The sequence below is a fragment of the Bos grunniens genome, chromosome 9 (genome assembly GCF_055505025.1).
Source record: "Bos grunniens cultivar Pamir isolate PY7600 chromosome 9, Bosgru_T2T1.0, whole genome shotgun sequence".
Lineage (NCBI taxonomy): Eukaryota > Metazoa > Chordata > Mammalia > Artiodactyla > Bovidae > Bos > Bos grunniens.
In genome coordinates this window covers 55,255,184-55,280,667 of record NC_141173.1, presented here as the reverse complement: position 1 = coordinate 55,280,667, position 25,484 = coordinate 55,255,184, and the positions used below count along the sequence as shown (strand labels likewise).

At 36.6% G+C, this 25,484-nt stretch overlaps 1 protein-coding gene across 13 annotated transcripts in view; it reads left to right on the top strand.

Annotated features, from left to right (window-relative positions):
- MANEA (mannosidase endo-alpha) overlaps positions 1-24,734 on the top strand; it is a 551,677-nt gene extending 526,943 nt beyond the window's left edge. For 9 of the 13 annotated variants that reach the window (XM_086317688.1, XM_086317685.1, XM_086317689.1 and 6 more), the window contains 3 exons: positions 4,692-4,781; positions 23,000-23,076; positions 23,924-24,734. In XM_086317688.1, coding sequence (XP_086173814.1) covers positions 4,692-4,781; positions 23,000-23,076; positions 23,924-24,593 — 837 coding nt within the window. In that variant the 3' untranslated portion in view covers positions 24,594-24,734. The remainder of the gene's footprint in view (positions 1-4,691; positions 4,782-22,999; positions 23,077-23,923) is intronic. The other 4 variants (XM_086317696.1, XM_086317691.1, XM_086317697.1 and 1 more) reach the window with 1 other exon arrangement.
- The last annotated feature ends 750 nt before the right edge of the window (positions 24,735-25,484 follow it).

The window sequence follows — 25,484 nt, the reverse complement described above, 5'->3', positions numbered from 1 at the left end:
ATATTCATGGATTATTCTTTGGGATATGAGGAGAGTAATTGCAATTTTTGTAGTAGTCATTTTAATTAAAACTTGATGTGAAAATAATGACTTAGAATCTTTTATAATAATATATTTTCTCATGAAAAATTTCTGAGTTCCAAACCTCATCTAGAGTATAATTTGCTAATGTTCCATTCTATTAAAATTTTTCTGTATATGTTCTATTTTCATTATGGCAGAAAAGAGAGAATTGCAGTGTTCTTTTATAAAGCTAATGAAATGACAACCCACTCCCAATATTCTTGCCTAGAGAATCCGATGGACAGAGGAGCCTGGCAGGCTACAGTCAATGGGGTCACAAGAGTTGGACACGACTGAGTGACTAAACCATCTAGTGAGATTTACATATCTAAGTGTCTTGGATGTCAAAGATTTACTAAAAATAAATTTTGTTAACCATATGAGTTTAAATATTTCTAAGATAGAAAACAAACTACTGTCTAAAAATCTGTCAAAATTGGATTTTAATTTAAACCTTGTATGCACATACATACATGTATGTACACACACACACAGACACACTCATACACTCATGTACCTAAAAAATGCAGGTGAAAGTCTGAAGGCAGTTATAAGATCAAGTATATTCTACCCATATAGTAAGATGTGTTACAACTGTGGGAAAATTTCATTTATTTCAGAAATTAATGAATCATGGAAGCAAATAGAAGTAATGATTAAAAGGATTTTGAATAGCACTACAAAGGAAATTTTTACAATGAATAGCAAGAGAATAGAAATTATTTTTAAAATCCAAGGATGCTTTTCAAAAATTGGTTATGTAGTAGTTAGCAACATTAATCTTAATAAATTCACAAAAAAACATAACCATACAGGCTGCATTCTCTGTCCATATTCAGTTCAACTGAACATTAAAAGTAATGCCAAAATAAACATTTCATTAATCATTTAGTTGCTAAGTTGTGTTGGACTCTTTGATCCCATGGACTGTAGCCTGCCAGGCTCCTCTGTCTGTGGGATTTCCCAGGCAAGAATATACTGGAGTGGGTTGCCATTTCCTTCTCCAGGGGATCTTTCTGATGCAGGGATTGAACTGGGGTCTCTGCATTGCAGGCAGATTCTTTACTGTCTGAGCCACCAAGGAAGCCCTCAAACATTTTTTTCAACTTTTTAGTATAAAATTGTCTAAAATTTTAATTATAACATTATAACTGAAAATAACACTTCTTTTAAAGTAAAGATCAGAAGTGAAAATTTAGGATGATATAAAAATAGACAGCACTAAGATTATCAATACCAATGTGGGACATGGATGATGAAATAAATGAAAATTACAAGGAGGGATTAATAAGGATGACATAAGCCATTAATTAAATAAATACAAGACCTTCAAAATCGGTAGCCTTGATAAATTATTTTTCCACTCTGGGGAAGAATAAAATAAACCACTAGCAAGATTAGAAAAAAAAGGAAAAATAGACAAAACATAATATCAAAACTTGAAAGGGAATACTAGACCTATAGAGATAGAAGTGCATTTAAGATTGTATATTGCCACATTTAAAATATGGGCTCCCCTGCTGGCTCAGATGGTAAAGAATCTGCCTGCAATGCAGGAGACCCAGGTTCGATCCCTGGGTTGGGAAGATCACCTGGAGAAGGAAACAGCAACCCATTCCAGTGTCCTTGCCTGGACAATTCCATGGACAAAGGAGCCTGGTGGGCTACGTCCCTGGGGTCTTAAGAGTCGGACACGACTAAGTGACCAACACTTCCATATTTAAAATATATAAAAAATGAATAGTATTCTTGGAAAACACAAAGTTTATTTTTTTGCAGAGAGAAGTTTAAAAAAATCTAAATTGACTTGTATCCTGGAAAACTTTTATTGAATGTACGTCTTCCTCAAATACCAGATCTTATCTAGCAGTTCTGTTCAACCTTTCAGAACCAGTTGATGCTTGTTGTAGTGAAATACTGTGGAAGGTTTTCTCATTATCTACTGCTTTATAACAAATTACCTCAAAACTCGGCAGTTTAAAATAACAAAGACTTTGTATCTCGCAGTTTTTAAAGATCAGAAATCCGGAAGTGGTTTAGCCTGGTGAGTCTGGTTCAGGATTTCTTAGAAGGTTGTAATCAAGCTGTTGGCTGGTAGTATAGTTATCTGAAGCTAGAGGATCTATTTCCAAGTTTTCTTATGTGGTAGTTGATATACCTTAGTTTCTTTTAGCTGTTGGAAATGAGACTCAGTCTTTTTTTTTTTTTTTTTAAATTAAAGTGTAGTTGATTTACAATTTTTCAGTATATGAGACATAGTTTGTGGACAGCCTCTCCACAAGACTCCCTATGTCTCCTTATGGTTGCTGGCTTCTCCCATAATGGTGGCTTGAGAGAGTTCCATGTAGAAGGTGCAGTGTTTTGTGATCTAATTGAGGAAGTGATTGTCACGTATGCCCTATTTTATTGGTTTTTCTGCTGATAAACCTGTCCTCATACAGTGTGCAAGGCAAATGCACAGGTTTTGAAATATCAGGAGTTGGGGATCATCGGTGGCCATGTTGGAGACTGGTTACCAAGGAAGACTTGCAAATTTAATCTATAATGATAACACAATTCTGATTCAAAAAATAAACAAGGATAGCACAAGAAATTTATAGAGTGACCTCATTAATGAAAATATATGCAAAATTTCCAAAGAAAACTTAGAAGTGTTTATTAACAAGAAGCTATGAGTGGATTCAGGAGTATGAAATCTTAATCCAAACCGCCTGCATTCAGTCCTAGTTCAACCACTTACTAGCTTTGCTTCAGTTTCCCCATTTCTCAATGGAAAAAGTAACAAAATCTATTAATACCTTACATAGGGTAATACATGGGAAACAGTTACTGGCACATGTTAGGTAAATCAAGTTTTATTGATTATTTAAAGGAGACATGATTATCTTGATATTAAACTTTTGAGGGAATTAAAACTCTTTACTGATAGAATTAATAACCAACATTCTTTAACTTGATAAAGGATATTCTTTAGTAACCTATATCAAACACCATACTTAATGGATAAACATTAATGCTCAGTAAACCACAATCAGTCAAGAATGCCCTCGATAGTCAATGTCACTTAATATTATAATAGAAAGTCTGAACAAAGTGGTTTAACCTAAGTATAAAAATGTTTTCTAAGTAAAATTTTTATTTTTGTACATGGAAAATATTTACAATACCTGTGAATATACTAGATTTAATGAGTCTAGTAAGGTAACTAGAACCAAAGAAATATGCAAGTCAATAGGATTCATATATTACAAGAGAAAATATGGGAAAAACTACATTGAGAATAACATTAGCAGTAGATGCACAAAGATTTGTTAGCATTTTATTGAAGGAAATGAAAGATTTACATAAATGGGAAAACATGAATTTTATGGAAAGATTCAAAAGTAACCATTCTCTCTAACATTTGTATTTCATTTTCAATATAATTTATAAATTAAATGCAATCCCAGATAAAAGTTTCAGTGAGATTTTAAATGAAGAATTTGGCAGGCTATTCCAAAGTTTATAAATGTTAGGAAAGTATTTATTAAACATTTAAAACTTGTCTTCCCAGATACTAAAGTGTGTTTTAAAATGACAGAAATTAAGAGTATGGCATTAGCATCAGTATACACACAGAGATCAGTGAAAATAATAGAGTCATTTTATATGAGAATCTAACGTAATTCAAGAATCATTGAGAGTGAGGTGTAAAAGGAATGTTTATTAATGATCTTAACTTCATGATACTGGTTTAGTGTTTTGAATTATCTACCCTGCTGTTTTGTGTCCTTGGGCATTAATTTACACGTCTAATAATTCTACTTCTCAAATTGTTCTTTGTTCAAGTTTATTCTTTTTCAATGCAGTGTGTTTGCAAGTCTTACTGAAAACATGAATTGGAATATCTTTTAACCAGAGACTTATGTGCCCTGAGGTTGTTCTCACTCTTAAAAACTTCTTGCAGTTTATATAGCTAAATGGAACATAGGCTGATTTGTCCAATACAGTACAATACAATAATTGAGTAAGTTCTTTTAAGAGATAATATGGATCCCAGTTGAAATATTAATGTCCAAATTAAAATGTGGAAAATTAGTCTTAATATTCTTTTTGCAGCTTAAAGACTCGGTAGCTACTGGGGAATATAAGTGGAACTCTAGAGAAAGAGAAATAGCTAAATAGGCAAGAATTTTTTATTCCTGTCAATGAAGGCTCCTACTTTATAATCCTGAAGGTAAGGAAGCATCTCTTAAATTAGCTGACTGGCAAGAGCTGTCATATGCCATGTCCTCAGTTTCTTTCAGTGAGCTCTTATTGGTGCTTGAAATCTGTGAGTAAACGGACATCAGGTCTGAGTCTGGATGGTTAGTGGTGTAGTGTTAGTCGCTCAGTCGTGTCCAACTCTTTGCGATCCCGTGGACTGTAGTCTGCCAGGCTCCTCTGTCCATGGGATTCTTCAGGCAAGATTACTGGAGTGGATTGCCATTCCCTTCTCCAGAGGATCTTCCCAACTCAGGGACTGAACCTGGATCTCCAACATTGCAGGCAGATTCTTTACCATTTGAGCTACAGGGAAGTCCGTCGATTCTGGACAAACATGATTTATTTTCCATAAAACAGATCCAAAGGCCATTTTTTTTGTCCAGGCTCTACTGTTATCCTGGGAGATGGGAAGTAAGAAGCCGCCACAATTCAAGAGAGCTGGCAATTTTAGTACTTTCAGGACATTCTTAAAGGTAAAGTGAAATGTTCTGATGCATGAAGATAGCTGGCAAGAGTACTGGAGTAGGGTGCCATCGCCTTCTCTGAGATAGCTGACTAGTTCTATTTAAAGCCTCTGTGCAGAAGGAGAATGTGGCCAAGAGGTGTGGTCACCAGCATACTTAATTTCTCTGTGCTTCAGATTGTGTATGTCATGATCAGAAAAATGTGGAACCAGTCAGGGTAATAATTTGCAAAAATTTTAGAAACATTTCTTGGCCTTGTGTCTGGTGATGAACTCTATCCAGTACCAAAAAATAGACTAGGAATCACGAGACTGGAGTTCTTGTCCCAGCTGAGTACTCTGGAATCTTCAATTACTTACTTCATCTTTTTGGCTTATCTGCTTCATTTGTAGAATGACAGGATGAAGTGATAAGATGGTTTTATTTATTATACTTTTGTGTGATTTCTGTTGTGTTGATGTTCACCATCAACATTTTTTATAATTTGATGAAAATTTTGTTTGTAGTAAAATTTTGTTTCTGTAAAGAGTGAAAAGCTTTGCTTCCAAATAGGAGGGAAAGTTAATGTTTAATTAATGATAATAATTTACTAGAATAACTGAAACTTCTAAGGCAATATGATACAAATAGAAGAATTTGTATAATAGTATTATGAGTTCTGTGCTGATAAACTTGGATCTAAATTCACATAACTGTTCACACCTGAAACCTTAAATGTAAAATAAATGGGTTCATTATTAACACTTTTTGCCTGCTAATCTTTAAGGAAATAATCTGCCCTTTCCCCCAATTTGATTAGTATAGATTTACTTCACCCTTTTCCCCCCAAAATGACCCTTCAATTTATCAATGATTTTACTTTTAAAATATTCTAATGATTATATCATCTACTTCATTCTTGATTAATGTGCTTCTCATTCTTTGCTTGAGTTTGTTTTACTCTATTTTTTGAGATGAAAATGTTTTTATTTTCATTCTTTGTTTGTTTAGGAATAGAGAGTTTTTAAGGAATTAGCCTCACAGTTAAGCTTTTGTCATAGCTCAGTAGTTTTGATTACATAATGCTTTAATATTCATCTCTAAATACGTTGTGATTGCAATTTTGATTTATTAACTTCAACTGGAAGTCATTTAGTGAGTGCCTTTTAAGTCATAAGAAAAATGAAAATGTTTGACAATAATAAAAATGTTATTCTACATTATATTTTGCAAATGTACACTAATTTCTTTTGGAAGAGTAATTGAGTAAAAGTGAAAGTCGCTCAATACTGAAATGTAAATCATGATTTTTCAAAAAGATTTAGAGATCTGCTCTTTTATATACTTGCCTGCATATTCACTAGAACAAGTATTATAGCAGTTTTAACTGTCATTGAGTAGTCTGGTTTTGCAGAGACTATAAATTTCACAGCTGGGTATTTACCACTGTATCATTAATAACGCAGCAGTGAAATAATCTTTTGATGAAGCACAATAGATAGTTTTGATAGATTTTCAACAACTATTCCTGTTTTCCTTCTTTTCTATGGGAAGAGCAAATATACCTCTCATCCCATTGATGTTGGGCTTGGCCTGATGGCTTGCTTTGACTAATGAGATGTTAAAAAAGTCATGTATACCATGTCTGAGCAGTAGTAGTATGTGTTTCCATGGTTGTGTTCCTCTTCCATGCGAGCAGCATGCCCCACATGCTCCTTCTGTCTGGGACCCAGAATGACAGACATGGAGCAAAACTGAACTTGATCCATAGTCTGGAACAAAACCAGCATAGCCAGTGCATAGACCTATGTGTAGTAAACAAATATTTGTCTTTGAAGACACTCAGATTGTGGGTTGTTATTACTATAAAACATCATTACCTTAAACCTGACTGAATTAAATTATCCAACTAGGTAAAAGAAAATCAGAATTATAGGGGAAAGAACTAACTCAGCCACTGGTGATGTTCTCGCATTTAAATAAATTTATTTTAAAAGAGCAAGTTTTTTTTTAAATAAAATCATATTTTAAAAGAGCAAGTTTTTTCTACTTTATATATAAATCATATTTCTTACACTATTGACTTATCACCATCCATTATTTATTTGACCTATTGCTCGAGAGTCATCATAATGTCTGCTACTCAGGCTTCTGCAGATTTTTGACCATGTGAAACTTAAAATTATGAGTATTACATCTATGGTTCTTTTCTAAAAGATTTTTCAGTTTCATTTGGAAAACATTTTACTGTTTATGACCTTGTTTTTTTTTTTTTTTTTACCTTATTGCTCTTTATATAATAAAGTGAATTTATGGTGAAAACTTGATGAATGTTACCTAAATGGGGTATGTAAATGGCATACCTAGAATTTAATTTGATGGTTGTCTGTTTCATGGAAATCATTCAGGGTCTGCTATGTGGCAGGTACTGTTGGAGATGCTGGTAGTACTAAGAAAGGTATTCTCCTTGTACTTGAGACCTTGGAATCTCTTGGTGGTCAGAGACAAACACAAGTAATTGGAGGAGGAGTACGATGGCAGCACGTAAGAGTAGGAAGATCTGCCTCGTTCTAACTGCATTGGGGGATGGAGGGTGTGCAGGAGTGAAGCAGGTTTAGAGGACTTTGAGAAGCAGAAAAGCATATCAGATTTTTGCTTTTTTTTTTTTTTTAATTTTACTGAGGTATAATTGACATAAAATTGTGTAAGTTTAAAATTATAACATTTATTTCTATTGTAATATCACTGTCATTGATAGCTAATACCTCTCTATCATGACACACAATTATCATTTCTTCTCATGATAACAGTTAAGATCTAGTTTCTTAGCAAGTTTGCTGTAATACAGTTTTGTTGTTTATAATTATGGTTAGATTAGATCTCCATAACTTAATTATCTACTGGCTGCAAGTATATATTCTTAGTGAAAGTGAAAAGTGAAAGTTGCTCATTTGTCTCCGACTCTTTGTGACCCCATGTACTGTACAGTCCAGGTAATTCTCTAGGCCAGAATACTGGAGTGGGGTAGCCTTTCGCTTCTCCAGGGGATCTTCCCAACCCAGGGATTGAACCCAGGTCTCCTGCATTGCAGGCAGATTCTTTATACCAGCTGAGCCACAAGGGAATCCCAAGAATACTAGAGTGGGTAGCCTATCCCTTCTCCAGCAGATCTTCCCAACCCAGGAATTGAACCAGGGTCTCCTGCATTGCAGGTGAATTCTTTACCAACTGAGCTATCAGGGAAGCCCAAATATATTCTTAAACACCATCTATTTCATTCCCCCACCTCCCAGCCTCTGGTAACCACCATTCCTCTCTGAGTTTTCAAGTTCATTTTATTTTGGATTCCACTATAAGAGATACATAAAATACTTGTCTTTCATTGTTGGGTCTGTCTCATATCATGATATTAATGTTCATCCACGTTGTAAACAAATGACAGCGTTTCCTTTTTTCTCATGACTGAATATATTTTCATGGTGTGTGTGTGCACACATTTTATTTATTCATTTTTTCATTGATAACTCTTAAATTTTCATTGGAGTATAGTTGATTTATACTGCTGTGTTAGTTTCAGGTGTACACATGTCCACTCTTTTTTTAGGTTCTTTTCCCATATAGGTCATTACAGAGTATTAAATGAGAGTTCCCTGTGCTCAAGAGTAGGTTCTTACCACCTTTCTGTTTTATATATAGTAGTTTGTGTATGCCAATCCTGCTGCTGCTGCTGCTGCTAAGTCATTTCAGCCATGTCCGACTCTGTGCGACCCCATAGATGGCAGCCCACCAGGCTCCCCCGTCCCTGGGATTCTCCAGGCAAGGACACTGGAGTGGGTTGCCATTTCCTTCTCCAGTGCATGAAAGTGAAAAGTGAAAGTGAAGTCGCTCAGTCGTGTCTGATTCTTAGTCTCCCAATTTATCCCTCCCCCTCATATACCATGTAACCATGTTAGCTTTCTACATCTGTGATTCTGTTTTGTAAATAAGTTCTCCTGTACTTTTTTTTCAGATTACACATATAAATGACATCATATATTTGTCTATTAATATGTCTGACTTACTACACTCAGTATGACAATCTCTTGGTCCATCCATGTTGCTGCAAATGGCATTATTTTGCTTTGTTTTGTTTTTTATGGTCGAGTAATATACCATTGTATATATTAATATGCACCACATCTTTATCCATTCCTCTGTTGATGGACATTTAGGTGGCTTGCATATCCTGACTATTGTTAGCAGAGCTGCAGTGAACATTGGGGTGCATGTGTCTTTTCAAATGATGATTTTCCTACAGTATATGTCTAAAAGTGGGATTACTGGGTCATATGGTAGCTCTGTTTTTAATTTTTTAGGGAACCTCCATACTGTGCTCTGTAGTGGCCGTACCAATTTACTTTCCCCTCAATAGTGTAGGAGGGTTCTTTTTCCCCTACACCCTCTCCAGAATTTATTTTGTATAGATTTTTTGATGATGGCCATTCTAAGCAATGTGATGTGATACTTCATTGTAGTTTTGGCTTGCATTTCTCTCAGTTAGCAATGTTGAACATCTTTTCATGTGTGTTTTGGCCATCTGTATGCCTTCTTGGAGATACATCTGTTTAAATCTTCTACCCATTATTTCAGTTGGGTTTTTTTATATTGAGTTGCATGAGCTGTTTGTGTATTTTGGAGATTAATCCCTTTTTGACTTTGTTCTTTTGTCTCAAGATTGGCTATTCAGGGTCTTTTGTGGTTCTATACAAGTCTGAGGATTATTTTTTCTATTTTTGTGAAAAATGACATTGTATTCTGATGCAATTTGTGTTGAATCTGTAATTAGTTTGGGGCAGTACTGACATTTTAACAGTATTAACTCTTCCAGTTCATGAACTCAGTCTCCTTAAATATTATGGTCATTTCCTGGTTCAGTCTTGGAATGATTCTAGGAAAGTGTACACTTCTTCTAGGTTATCTGATTTTTCTGGCTTATAATTATTCCTGGTAGTCTCTTTTCACATGTATTTCTGTACTGTCAGTTATAATTTATTCTCTTTCACTTCTGATTTTTTTTGTCTTTTGTTTTCTTAGTTGTGTTTGAGTGATGTAGTTTCATTCTTGTGTATTCTGTCCAGCCCTTTGAAAAGCACCCAGATTTTACATAAAAGAAACCCATTTGCTAATTTTAAAAGCATTGGTCTGAGAGGCAAAGGCCTGCTAGGATATTCTGTGGGGAAAGAGCCAGGAGGTCTCTGTTCACCCTCTACGTACTAAAACCAGCAGGGCAGGTGCCATCCTTGCGCTCCACACCTACCTCACTCCAGGAAGTGGGCGGCATCACTGGGGTCTCCCTCTGTCATGACCCAGAGCACAGTATTTCTAACACTATTTTATAATACCGTTTATTGAAGACTGTCCTTTACCCATTGTATGTTTTTGGCTCCTTTGTTATAGATTACTTGACTGTATGTGCGTGGATTCTTGACCTTTTAATTATAATATGTCCTGGTGTGGTTTTCTTTGGGCTCATTGTATTTGGCATTCTTGGGCTTCTTTGACCTGGATGTATTTTCTTCCTTGGATTAGGGGTTTTTTCAGTTACCCCCTCTCCCAATAAGTTTTCTGTGCCTTTCTCTCTTTCCACTCTTTATAGGATAACATCAAGTAAGCATTCACATGGTAAGTGTCCCAGAAGTCCCTTAATTTGTCTTCTCTGTTTGTCATGCTTTGTGCTGCTCAGATTGGGTAAGAGCCTCTTGCCCTTTTTTTCTGCTTCTAGTCTGCTGTTGAACCTCTCTAGTGTGTTTATCAGTACAGCTATTATATTCTTCAGCGCTGTGACCTCTAATATTTTCTCTTTGTTGCATTTTCACTGTGTTCAACCTTTCTTCTCCCCTTGAATTTGGTTAGCATTTTTATTACCATTACTTTCAGCTCTTATCAGGTTACTTACTTATCTCGGGCTCTTTAAAGTTTGTTTTATTTTTCTGAGGTTTTATCTTAATGTTCTTTCATTTGGAGCATATTCCTCCAAATACAGTTCTTCATTTTGCTTGACTCTCTGTATTAGTTTCTGTGCATTTAATAACACACTCACCTTTCTCTGTCTTGAAGCACTGACCTTGTATATAAGATGAATCGTATCATTTAATACTTCCCTAACTGTCTCAAACCTTTGTGGTTGTTTAAGCAGCCTATTTTGTTTTTAATAGCTCCTAATAGTTGATGAAAGTGAAAGAGGAGAGCGAAAAAGTTGGCTTAAAGTTCAACATGCAGAAAACTAAGATCATGGCATCTGGTCCCATCACTTCATGGGAAATAGATGGGGAAACAGTGGAAACAGTGTCAGACTTTATTTTTTGGGGCTCCAAAATCACTGCAGATGGTGATTGCAGCCATGAAATTAAAAGACGCTTACTCCTTGGAAGAAAAGTTATGACCAACCTAGATAGCATATTAAAAAGTAGAGATATTACTTTGCCAACAAAGGTCTATCTAGTCAAGGCTATGATTTTTCCAGTGGTCATGTATGGATGTGAAAGTTGGACTGTGAAAAAAGCTGAGCACCGAAGAATTGATGCTTTTGAACTGGGGTGCTGGAGAAGACTCTTATGAGTCCCTTGGACCGCAAGGAGATCCAACCAGTCCATCCTAAAGGAGATCAGTCCTGGGTGTTCACTGGAAGGACTGATGCTGGGGCTGAAACTCCAATAGTTTGGCCACCTCATGCAAAGAGTTGACTCATTGGAAAAGACCCTTATGCTGGAAGGGATTGGGGGCAGGAGGAGAAGGAGACGACAGAGGATGAGATGGCTGGATGGCATCACCGATTCGATGCACATGAGTTTGGGTGGACTCTGGGAGTTGGTGATGGACATGGAGGCCTGGTGTGCTGCGATTCATGGGGTCACAAAGAGTCACTGAGTGACTGAACCGAACTGAACTGAATAGTTAAAGGTATGCCAAGACCAGTATCCTTTAGGTGCTACCTGAAAGCCTTCTGTTGACTGTGGCTGATTGAAAGTCAGACCCTCAGGCAGCAGGTTTTAAAAAGTATGAATATATTCAATCTTATAGGACCACAATGTAAGCTCCCCTGGCCTCCAGATCCAGGTGATCAACAGGTGTTCCTTCATGGCACCTGCAAAATCTAGGTCACAGGGCATGTAGAAGCTCCTCTCTTGGAAATACTGTGCTCTGGAGCATGACAGAGGGAGACCCCAGTAATGCCACGCACTACCTGGAGTGAGGCGGGTGGAGCTCAAGGATGGCACCTGCTGGCTTTAGTAAGCAGAGGGTGGACAGAGACCTCCTGCCTCTTTCCACATAGAATATCCCAGCAGGCCTTTGCCTCTCAGACCATTGCTTTTAAAATTAGAAAATGGGTTTCTTTTACATAAAATCTGGGGACTTTTCAATAGGGATGCTTTTGCACTGGTCCCTGGACTGAATGAGACTGCACACAAGCCCTTTAAGAGCTACATCCCTTTGGATAGTCAAAGCCGATATCTTGGGGACTCATCTTTCATGTGCTGGTCTTAGAAATTGGTATGCCAGATGTGGGATACAAACTGTTTATTCCTCAGGGAGAAGCTCTGGGTTTTGAGTTCCCTCTGGATTGTATATCACTACTGGGGATGGGGTTTATGACGAGATTCTGTCTCAGCCTTTCCTACCTGCTTTGGTTTGATTTCCCTCTCATTTACCACATGTGATGAGGTCACTCCAGCAGGTTCTTTCTAGAGGAAGCTGTAGATTTGGTTTGTCTGTGGAGGGAGGTAAGTCAGAATCTCCTTCATCACCCTCTTGAAGCAGAACCATTTTATTTTTCCTAACAGAACAGAGATATAGTTATTTCAATAATATTATACAGTAAAACTGTAAAGAAACAAAAATATTTGATCACTGAAATTATCTGAATTTTGTAAATGAGAAAGTTAACAATAATCATAAGTACAATGAATTGTAAAGATATGTTGATATGAAGGAAAATAACCAGAAGAAACACAAAAAATAATTTTAAAATAAAACATCCCAATTGTAACAGCACATGGAAACTTTTCCATAAACAACTTCTACTTGGTCATTTTTCAGTCCTGTTTAATTTACATTCTGAAATTGATATTCCACTATAGTTTCACCTGCATGTAGTGTCTTTTTCATCCCTCCACTTTGAGTCTCTGTGCATCCTTAAAGCTTAACTGAGTCTCTTGATAACACACCACACAGTTTGGTCGTATTTCTTTATCCATCCAGTCACTATGTACCTTTTGACTGGTGAATTCAATATATTTACATTCAGAGTAATTATTATATATAGTCTTAATGATTGCATTCTGGTTTTGTATTGTCATTATTTCTTTTTCTCTTATCTCTTTCTGCCTACATTTGTAAATTGGTTATTTTTCATGGTGATAAGCTCTTTTATCCTCCTCTTGTCGATATACTCTAAATTTTTGCTTTGTGGTTATCAAGGGAGGTTATATAAAACATCTCTTAGATATAACAGTGCATTTTAGGTTTATAGAAACTTATCTATAACCTTGTAAGTTATCCAATATTTTGCTCCTCCCTTTTGTATACTGATGTTACAATATACCTGTTTTCAGTTTAGTTGAGTAGCTCCATCATGTCCAACTCTTTGCAACCACGTGAATTGCAGCATGCCAGGCCTCCCTGTCCATCACCAACTCCCGGAGTTTACTTAGACTCATGTCCATCGAGTCACTGATGCCATCCAGCCATCTCATCCTCTGTTGTCGCCTTCTCCTCCTGCCCCTAATCCCTCCCAGCATCAGAGTCTTTTCCAATGAGTCAACTCTTCGCATGAGGTGGCCAAACTATTGGAATTTCAGCTTCAGCATCAGTCCTTCTAATGAATACCCAGGACTGATCTCCTTTAGGATGGACTGGTTGGATCTCCTTGCAGTCCAAGGGACTCTCAAGAGTCTTCTCCAACACCACAGTTCAAAAGCATCAATTCTTTGGCGCTCAGCTTTCTTCACAGTCCAACTCTCACATCCATACATGACCACTGGAAAAACCACAGCCTTGACTAGACGGACCTTTGTTGGCAAAATAATGTCTCTGCTTTTCAATATGCTATCTAGGTTGGTCATAACTTTCCTTCCAAGGAGTAAGTGTCTTTTAATTTCATGGCTGCAGTCACGATCTGCAGTGATTTTGGAGCCCCAAAAAATAAAGTCTGACACTGTTTCCACTGTTTCCCCATCTATTTCCCATGAAGTGATGGGACTGGATGCCATGATCTTTGTTTTCTGAATGTTGAGCCTTAAGCCAACTTTTTCACTTTCCTCTTTCACTTTCATCGGGAGGCTTTTTAGTTCCTCTTCACTTTCTGCCATAAGGATGGTGTCATCTGCATACCTGAGGTTATTCATATTTCTCCCGGCAGTCTTGATTTCAGCTTGTGCTTCTTCCAGCCCAGCGTTTCTCATGATGTACTCTGCATATAAGTTAAATAAGCAGGGTGAAAATATACAGCCTTGACGTACTTCTTCTCCTATTTGGAACCAGTCTGTTGTGCCTTGTCCAGTTCTAACTGTTGCTTCCTGACCTGCATATAGGTTTCTCAAGAGGCAGGTCAGGTGGTCTGGTATTCCCATCTCTTTCAGAATTTTCCACAGTTTATTGTGATCCACACAGTCAAAGGCTTTGGCATAGTCAATAAAGCAGAAGTCGATGTTTCCCTGGAACTCTCTTGCTTTTTTGATGATCCAGCAGATGTTGGCAATTTGACCTCTGGTTCTTCTGCCTTTTCTAAAACCAGCTTGAACATCTAGAAGTTCACAGTTCACATATTGCTGAAGCCTGGCTTGGAGAATTTTGAGCATTACTTTACTAGCATGTGAGATGAGTGCAATTGTGCAGTAGTTTGAGCATTCTTTGGCATTGCCTTTCTTTGGGATTGGAATGAAAACTGACCTTTTCCAGTCCTGTGGCCACTGCTGAGTTTTCCAAATTTGCTGGCATATTGAGTACAGCACTTTCACAGCATCATCTTTCAGAATTTGGAATAGCTCAACTGGAATTCCATCACCTCTACTAGCTTTGTTCGTAGTGATGCTTTCTAAGGCCCACTTGACTTCACATTCCAGGATGTCTGGCTCTAGGTCAGTGATCACACCATCGTGATTATCTGGGTCATGAAGATCTTTTTTGTACAGTTCTTCTGTGTATTCTTGCCACCTCTTCTTAATATCTTCTGCTTCTGTTAGGTCCATACCATTTCTGTCCTTTATCGAGTCCATCTTTGCATGAAATGTTGCCTCGGTATCTCTAATTTTCTTGAAGAGATCTCTAGTCATTTCCATTCTGTCTTTTTCCTCTATTTTTTGTAGTGATCACTGTGGAAGACTTTCTCTCTTCTTGCTATTCTTTGGAACTCTGCATTCAGATGCTTATATCTTTCCTTTTCTCCTTTGCTTTTTGCTTCCCTTCTTTTCACAGCTATTTGTAAGTCCTCCTGAGACCGCCATTTTGCTTTTTTGCATTTCTTTTCCATGGGGATGGCCTTGATCCCTGTCTCCTGTACAGTGTGACGAATCTCAATCCATAGTTCATCAGGCACTCTGCCTATCAGATCTAGTCCCTTAAATCTATTTCTCACTTCTACTGTATAGTCATATGGGATTTGATTTAAGTCATACTTTAATGGTCTAGTGGTTTTCCCTACTGTCTTTAATTTAAGTCTGATTTTGGCAATAAGGAGTTCATGATCTGAGCCACAGTCAGCTCCTGGTCTTGTTTTTGCTGACTGTATAGAGCTTTTCCATCTTTGGCTGCAAAGAATATAATCAGTCTGATTTCAGTGTTGACCATCTGGTGATGTCCATGTGTAGAGTCTTCTCTTGCATTGTTGGAAGAGGGTGTTTGCTATGACCAGTGCATTCTCTTGGCAAAATTCTATTAAGCCTTTGCTCTGCTTCATTCCATATTCCAAGGCCAAATTTGCCTGTTACTCCAGGTGTTTCTTGACTCCTACTTTTTCATTCCAGTCCCCTATAATGAAAAGGACATCTGTTTTGGGTGTTAGTTCTAAAGGGTCTTGTAGGTCTTCATAGAACCGTTCAACTTCAGCTTTACTGGTTGGGGCATAGACTTGGATTACTGTGATATTGAATGGTTTGCCTTTGAACAGAGATCATTCTGTTGTTTTTGAGATTGCATCCAAGTACTGCATTTCGGACTCTTTTGTTGACCATGATGTCTACTCTACTTCTTCCAAGGGATTCCTGCCCGCAGTAGTAGATATAATGGTCATCTGAGTTAAACTCACCCATTTCAGTCCATTTTAGTTCGCTGATTCCTAGAATGTCGACATTCACTCTTGCCATCTCCTGTTTGACCACTTCCAATTTGCCTTGATTCGTGGACCTAACATTCCAGGTTCCTATGCAATATTGCTCTTTATAGCATTGGACCTTGCTTCTATGACCAGTCACATCCACAGCTGGGTATAGTTTTTGCTTTGGCTCTATCCCATCATTCTTTCTGGAGTTATTTCTCCACTGATCTCCAGTAGCATATTGGGCACCTACCAACCTGGGAAGTTCCTCTTTCAGTATCCTATCATTTTGCATTTTCATACTGTTCATGGGGTTCTCCAGGCAAGAATACTGAAGTGGTTTGCCATTCCCCTCTCCAGTGGACCACATTGAACCAGGTCTCCCACATTGTAGGCAGACGCTTTACCATCTGAGCCACCAGAGAAGTTTTACCTCTTTTATTGTATATTTATTAACAACTTATAGTAGTTATTTTTCCTACTTTCATTTAACCTTTAGACTATAGTTGAGTGATTGTGTGGCATCTCAGTTAAGTCCAACTCTTAACCCCATGGACTGTAGGCTGCCAGAATACTCTGTTCATGGGATTTCCCAGGGAGGAATACTGGAATGGGTTGCCATTTCCTTCTCCAGGGATCTTCCCAACCCAGGAATTGAACTTGTATCTCTTGCATCTCCAGCATTGGCAGGCGGGTTCTTAACCACTGGAGCCACCTGGGAATCAGTTAACACATTATTGACTGGGGGATTTCTACAGAAACTAATGCCTATGGCCTTTAATACATTCCCAGACAATAGTATGTTAACACACCATCCTACTACAGAGTTACAATTTTTTAAGTCTAATTGTGTATTTCTCATCTTTACCAGAGTACTGTGTAATTTTTTGTTATTTTTTAGCTTGAAGAACTCCTTTCAGCATTTCTTGCAAGGCAGATTCAGTGGTGGTGAACTCCCTCAAATTTTGTTTATTCTGGAAGGGCCTTTACTTATCTTTTCTAGCTGAAGAATAACTTTGCTCGATAAAGTATTCTTGGTTGGCCATTTTTATCTTTCAGTTCTTCAAATATGTCATTCCACTGCCCTGAGGCCTAGAGTTTCTACAGATAAATCTTCTGATAGCCTAATGGCAGTGCACTGTAGGGTTCATGCTTTTTTTTTTTTACTGCTTATCTTTTAATATCTTGGAGACTGTCTTTTTGTGTGGAGATAATAATTGATGCTTTTGAACTGTGGTGTTGGAGAAGACTCTTGAGAGTCCCTTGGACTGCAAGGAGATCCAACCAGTCCATTCTGAAGGAGATCAGCCCTGGGATTTCTTTGGAAGGAATGATGCTAAAGCTGAAACTCCAGTACTTCGGCCACCTCATGTGAAGAGTTGACTCATTGGAAAAGACTCTGATGCTGGGAGGGATTGGGGGCAGGAGGAGAAGGGGACAACAGAGGATGAGATGGCTGGATGGCATCACTGACTCGATGGACGTGAGTCTGAGTGAACTCCGGGAGTTGGTGATGGACAGGGAGGCCTGGCGTGCTGCTATTCATGGGGTCGCAAAGAGTCAGACATGACTGAGCTGAATAGAATAATCTACTAGCTTTGTGGACTTGTATATCCAAGTCTTTCCTCAGATTTTTGAAGTTCTCATCTATTATTTCTTTAACTCCCTGACCCTGCCTTCTGTGTCTGGAATCCCATTTATCCTGACATTTTTCAGGATATATGGATACATATCTGTAGATCATGTAGGCTTTCTTTGATCTTTTCTCTTTTTTCTCTTTCAGTTCTCTCTTCTCCTTTATGTGATTTCAAAATTTTCCTCCAAGTCAGTCATTCTATCTTCATGTTCTCTGCCCTGCTAAATATTCTCTGTACTGCATGCTATCTAGTTCTAGAATTTTTGTTTGATTCTTTTGAAAACTTCAGTCTCTCTAATAAAGAATTGTTTTATTCATATATTTTATTCATGATTTTATTGAATTGTCTTGAGTTTTCTTATAACCTGTTGATTAACATCTGTTTTCAACTCTATCAGATAGTTCGCAGTATTCTGTGCCTCTGAGTTTGACCACTAGAAATAGATAATTTTTCTGTGATGCAATGTTTCCTTGATATTTCTTATGTGTTTTAGATTTGCACTTTTGTTTTTGCATATGAATTAGTAGATACCTCCTTCACTCTTTTCTTGTTGCCTTCAGCAGATGGTATGTTATTGTAGTGTTGATATTAGAGTTTTTACTTTGTTTTCGTGAATTTGTATCTGCTCTAGTCTTCTTTGTTTCCTCTTTTGAGTGAATTTTTAAACACTTCTGCCCTCTCTTTTGCTTTTTAAAAAGTTTCTATACCTCCAGTTCGTAGATTCTGAGCACGCCCTCACTCTACTGGAGCTTTCTCTTGGCAGTGGCACTGGGAACCCATACATGGAGCCAACATAGAGTGGCAGTAAAGTGTGAGTTTAGCACTGGGTACATTGGGGGTGCCTGCAGATCCAATAGGGTAATCCCGGTGGCTCCTAGGTGGACTTCTGCTAAGAACAATCCCTTTCCCACCAAGTGAAGTTCTTATTTGCATCTTTCCTAATATCCTCCCTTCCCCTAGTTATAATTTTCATATCTTAGTACTCTAGGTACTGGTGGAGAGAATGGATTTTTTCAGCCACTTTCCAGTCCAGCTGGAAAGGCACTTAGCCAGGCACTTACTTACCAGCTTTCTTTTCCCCTCTCAGTGTTTCCTTGGGCAGAACTGGATGCTTAGAAAGTTTGTCTACTGCCACCAAACTAGCATTTATCTGTTTACTTATTTACTTACTTTTGGTCTCCAGTTATGTGCTGAAGTCTCTCTTTGGGAGGATTAGACTTCGGCAGGTTCTGTCTCATATGTGAGTACCTGCCTGGGTCTTCACTGACCCAGTTTTTGCCTGACAGGAACAAAAGTCTAGGCAGTTTGGCTGACTCCTCTGTTTCCCAGCTCAAATAGAAGTTTGTCTCTTATCATCTTCACAGTGGGTGAGACAACTCCTGGGTTCCTTGGCGTAAGACACTAGGTCCTAAAACACCACAGAGGCACTTTTGCTCATGCATGAATATCTCATATGTTGATTTAAAAGGGAATAAATAATAGGAACATTTTATGCCATCACGTTTCTAATCCCACTCTCCAGGATCATCAGGTTTTAACTTAAGAGGTTCACTTTGGGTGCATGGTTAAAATTGGAAGCATGAAATGAGGAAGCATCTATATGACTCTTACTTCCCCTTCTAAAGATATTACAAAGATCTGATTTTATATATATATATATTGTGTATCTATATATATAGGATTCTGTCATATTTAAAATGGTAGTATTAGTCTAATAGATTTTTTTCCAAACAGAATAGTGAAATGGTGATACATCACATTATTAATTAAACCTATAAAGAAATATAATGACCATTAATGAGTTAGAAATATGAAGGATAATATGAGTGTTATATATCAATAATAGATTTTTGAATTACTATAAATGTATTGATCTGCATTTTATAGAAAGAAAGCCATTTATACTTTGCAACTTTACAAGCAGATTCATTTTAATGTAGGATATTTGTTTAAATATGGTATCCTTTATATATAAAATGAAACTTCCTTAGAAAGTGTTGCATCTAAAGGGAGATTATCCAAGGTTACATTATGTAAGAGTATGAAAATACAAATATCCTTGTCAATTTTCTTTCAATTGAAGTTAAAAAGCAAATATCAGAGCTACTGCAAAGTCTGCCCTAGCAGTACTTAGAGTATACTGCAGAAATGAATATATTTTGTTACTACTAAAACCTTTCTTTGTATAATATTACTGAAATTTTATTAAAAGTAGGAAATGAGTTACACTGAATGTTGTCTGCTGCTGCTGCTGTCGCTTTAGTTGTGTCTGACTCTGTGTGACCCCATAGACGGCAGCCCACCAGGCTCCGCCGTCCCTGGGATTCTCCAGGCAAGAACACGGGAGTGGGTTGCCATTTCCTTCTCCAATGCATGAAAGTGAAAAGTGAAAGTGAAGTCACTTAGTCGTTTCTGACTCAGCGACCCCATGGACTGCAGCCTACCAGGCTCCTCCGTCCATGGGATTTTCTAGGCGTACTGGAGTGGGGTGCCATTGCCTTCTCCGGAATGTTGTCTGACTTTAAAATTAATTCTGTGAGAACTAGTAGCACTGATTAATGCAAAATACATTTCACTTTAATTAAGGTAATTGAAAACAAAGACATTTTATATTGCAGTAGCACATAAGTCTCTAATTCCATACATGCTTCATAGGAACCACTCTAAAATTAAAATATTATCAATAAGTTTATCAGATTCCCATAAAGATTTTTAATGGTAAGTCAGTAAAATTAGTAATAAATATGAAAATTCTCATAGTTGTTTTGCAAATCTTAAGTAGATAGTACACATGATCTTTCCTTTAAATGACAGTCTATTCCGCTAGTAATAAATGACCTACAGAATGGTTTTGGTAGCCAAAATTAGTTTTTATTGATTTATATATAACCTTTTTTTGGTTAGAAAAATTGAATTTTCTGTGCACAGTGCTTTAAAAGTATTTTTGGTTTCTGCTTTCTATCATCATGGTAGTGATGTATAAACCACATCAATAACGAGTATTTAATAATGAGTATTCTGAAAATTATTGTTCAGTATAGTATGTTTTTGATTTTTAAGTAATTTTGTTATAAATTATTTGAATAGTACATATTAAATGTGTATTATTTTGTAAAATGCTATTTTAATTGTATAGGAGAATCTGTCATTTAAAGACATTTGCTATTGATTGCATTTAAATGTTGGAGAAGGCAATGGCACCGCACTCCAGTACGCTTGCCTGGAAAATCCCATGGATGGAGGAGCCTGGTGGGCTGAAGTCCATGGGGTCACTGAGGGTCAGACCCGACTGAGCGACTTCACTTGCACTTTTCACTTTCATGCATTGGAGAAGGAAATGGCAACCCACTCCAGTGTTCTTGCCTGGAGAATCCCAGGGACAGGGGTGCCTGGTGGGCTGCTGTCTATGGGGTCGCACAGAGTCAGACACCACTGAAGCGACTTAGCAGCAGCAGCATTTAAATGTAAACTTAATGTTCACGCATGAAAAAAGAATCCAGGTTTTTCTAGATCATACTTTGTTTTGCCTTTTTTTAAAGAAAGATATATCTGAATATAGAATATATTCTTATTCTTTAAAAGGAATAAGTATATAGGATGAACCACTGCACAGTGATCAAACATTTGCCCTTTGAATTCAGATTGCTTATATTGCCTCCAGCTGGCTAGGTGACAACTCATTGAACTGCCTTATCTTTGCTTCATATGGAGATACTAATAGTAACTACCTTATAGACTTGTGAGAATTAACTGAAGGTAAAAAGTATAAAATATTTAGAGCATTATTTAAAAGAGAAAGCACTTAGTAAACATTATTACTGTTTGTTAGAATTCTCTAGCAACCTCTGTGTTCAGTAAGTATGCATCTTACCTTGCCAAGAAAGACTTATACCCTGAAAACTGTAAAACATTAATAAAGGAAACTAAGGATAATTCAAAGAAAAATCTCTTCAGCAAGTGTTACTGGTAAAGTTGTAAAGCTGCAAAATCAATGAAGTTAGAATACAGCCTCACACCGTACACAAAAATAAACTCAAAATGGCTGAAAGACTGAAGACATGATACCATAAAACTCCTAGAAGAGAACATAGGGAAAACATTATCTGATGTAAATTGTACCAGTATTTTCTTGGGCCAGTCTCTCAAGGCAATAGAAATGAAAACAAACAATGAGACCTAATCAGATTATAAGCTTTTGCATAACAAAGGAAACCTAAAGAATGGAAGAACGTGTTTGCAAATGATGCAACCAACAAGGGTATAATTTCCAAAATACATAAACAGCTCATACAATTCAGTAACAGAAAAACAAGCAACCCAATCCAAAAATGGGCAGAAGGCCTAAATTAGACATTTCTCCAAAGAAGAAATACAGATGGCCGTAGCCGAATGAAAAGATGCTCAACCTACTAATTATTAGAGAAATATAAATGAAAACTATAATGAGATGCCACCTCACACAAGTCAGAATGACCAACATCAAAAAGTCTATAAATAGCAAATGCTGGAGAAGGTGTGGAGAAAAGGAACCCTGCTACACTCTTGATGGGAATGTAACTTGGTGCAGCCACTGTGGAAAACACTACAGAGGTTCCTCAGAAAACTGACTATAATTATATTATCTAGCAATTCTACTCCTGGGTTTATATCCAGACAAAACTATAATTCAAAAAGATACTTGCACCCCTGTGTTCATAGCAGCACTGTTCCCAATAGCCAAGACATGGAAGCAACCTAAATGTCTTATCAATAGATGAATGGATAAAGAAGATGTGGTACATATACACAATGGGATACCACTCAGCCATTAAAAAGGAATGAAATGATGCCATCTGCAGCAACCTGGATAGACCTAGAGATTAGCATACAACATGAAGTAAGAAAGAGACAAATACCACATGCTGTCACTTATATGTGGAATCTAAAACATGACACAAATGAGCCCATCTATGGAGCAGAATCACAGACATGGAGAGCAGACTGTTGGGTGCTGTAGGGTGGGGAGGAATGGAATGGAAAGTTGGGTTAGTATATGTAAGCTTTTATATAGAGAATGGATAAACAAACAAGCTCCTACTGCATAGCACAAAGAACTATATTCAATGTCCCATGATACACCATGGAAAAGAATATGAATATAAAAAAGAATGTATATGTGTATAACTGAGTCACTTTACTGTACAACAATAATTAACACATTGTTACTCAGCTATATAAGTCAACTTCAATAAGGTTAAGGTAAGTCAGTTTATTAAGTCAGTTTATTATTTCATTTTCATTGTTAATCATAATTTTTTCTCTATCAATATTTTTTGTTTTAGGTCACTTTTCATATTGAACCATATAAGAATCGAGATGATAAAACCATGTACCAAAATGTCAAGTACATTATAGACAAGTGAGTTTCTTCTCTCCTATAATTGCTGTTATAAGTGTATTTAAATTATATTTGAGAGATTTGAATGACATAGTACGACATTAATATCAATTTATTTTTGTAATGAATATTACAAGCATTTTGAGGAACTTTTCTGAATTTTCTTATAATTTGATTTCTCTGTGAATAATTATAAGTTGCTGTTTTTACTCTTATGTGTATATTAGACTATGATGTTTGTCATCTAACATTTTACATTCTTACAAAATTGTTTGTAACATGTTTGTAAAAATAATTTACAAAATTATTCTGTAAATTTTATGAATATAAAGTTGTCTTTAAAAAAAAATGTTCAGAATATGAAATATGAATTGGTATTAGATATGGTAGATTCATATCTAATATTTTCATTTATGTTTCAGTATGTTTACAAGGAAAGAATTTATTAGTACAGTTTCATTTTGTTTAAGGGTTTACTGATAATAGTCTGTGACAGATGCCATACTCTTATAAAGAAACATGTCAGCAACAGCTGGGACATGTATCATTTAGAACACACACAGACACAAAAGCAGTATTTTCATGTAGAAAAATGGATTTTTTATTGTGTTAGTCATAATTTTTAAACCTCAATATAAGTAAGTACTTTCTTGTTTGTTAATGTCTTAATGTATCCAGTATCTCATTTCCCAATGTGTAAAATTAAAAATGTGTTTTTAATGATTACACTTACGTAGCTAATTCCACAAAGAAGGTGAACAATACACTTAAACTGTACTGATTACCTTCATTTTCAGTACATAAATAACTGGCTATGGGAAATAAGGCATGAATTTTCATTTTATTTTCATATATGTTTATATTCTAGGTATGGAAATCATCCTGCCTTTTATAGGTACAAGACTAAGAACGGCAGTGCTCTTCCAATGTTTTATGTCTATGATTCCTATATCACAGCATCTCAAAAATGGGCCAATCTTTTAACCAGCTCAGGGTCTCAGAGCATTCGCAACTCTCCTTATGATGCATTGTTTATTGCACTTCTAGTAGATAAAAAGCATAGATACAGAATTCTTCGAGGTGGTTTTGATGGAATTTACACATACTTTGCCACAAATGGCTTTACTTATGGCTCATCCTATGAAAACTGGGCTAAGATAAAATATTTTTGTGATCAGTTCGACCTAATGTTCATCCCAAGTGTGGGCCCAGGGTACATAGATACCAGCATCCGACCATGGAACTCTCATAACACTCGTAACCGAATCAACGGGAAATATTATGAGACTGCTCTGAGTGCTGCACTCCAAGCCCACCCCAGTATAATTTCCATCACCTCTTTTAATGAGTGGCATGAAGGAACTCAGATTGAAAGTGCTGTTCCCAAAAGAACCAGTAATATCGTGTACCTGGATTACCGGCCTCATAAACCAAGTCTTTATCTAGAGCTAACTCGCAAGTGGTCTGAAAAATACAGAAAGGAAAGAGCAATTTATGCATTGGGTCACCAGGAACTTAGCACACAACCTGTTTCTTAATGGATTGACTTAAGTTTAATAATTACAGAAATTACCTAATTTCAATACATTCCTTTTGTTTTGGGTTATGGGAAGAAAACTGTCAAAATCAATATGTACTGTTACCATTATCTCTAATAAAAATAATTTGTACATTGTTAAGGATCGTAATATCATTGCCACCTTTCACAGTGTTACACTGAGAGAAAAGTTGTGCAAATAATATTCCTTATGGCATAAATTTGCTGAAACTGTGACTGGAATTGAAATCTTGCTTTGATAGCTGTTTCTATTTCACAATAGGCAATTGCTTGCATTTCAGAGAGTAGTTAGCACACAATTAATCCTACTGGTATTCTGCGCCCAAAGAAATAGAACTGTGTATATATTTGATATGTCTGTTGAAGAACAAAGATGTAAAAGATAATACACATGGTTCATTTTTTAATGATCTAATCAGCTTTGTCCTATTAGCATTCAGACTCTGGAAAACGTTCCAATAATTCTTCAGAAGAAAATATGCCTTAAGCCTTACTGAGATGAAGGCCTGCTTTCTGTAACACAATATATATCATCATATGCAGATTTCTGGTTTCCTAGAGCTTGCTAGGTATTTTGCATGTCTGATGTTTCTACTTTGTAGTGATGAATTCCAGACTTCAGAAGGAAAATCTTTTCATAAAGGCTTTTCATAAAAGTTAAGAATTGCTTCTCAGTTATTGAAAAAACATAGCCAATTTACAATTATTCTGGAAATACAATGCCTAAAATACTATTTTTAGGGTATCTTGTCAATCTTTAACTTGTTTTATTATTCATGATTTTAAATTTAATTACAGATGAATTGTTAAGAAAAAGTTGATACTAACATTGAATTGCCACCTTTTAAGTTTTTAAGCTATTTTTACCAAA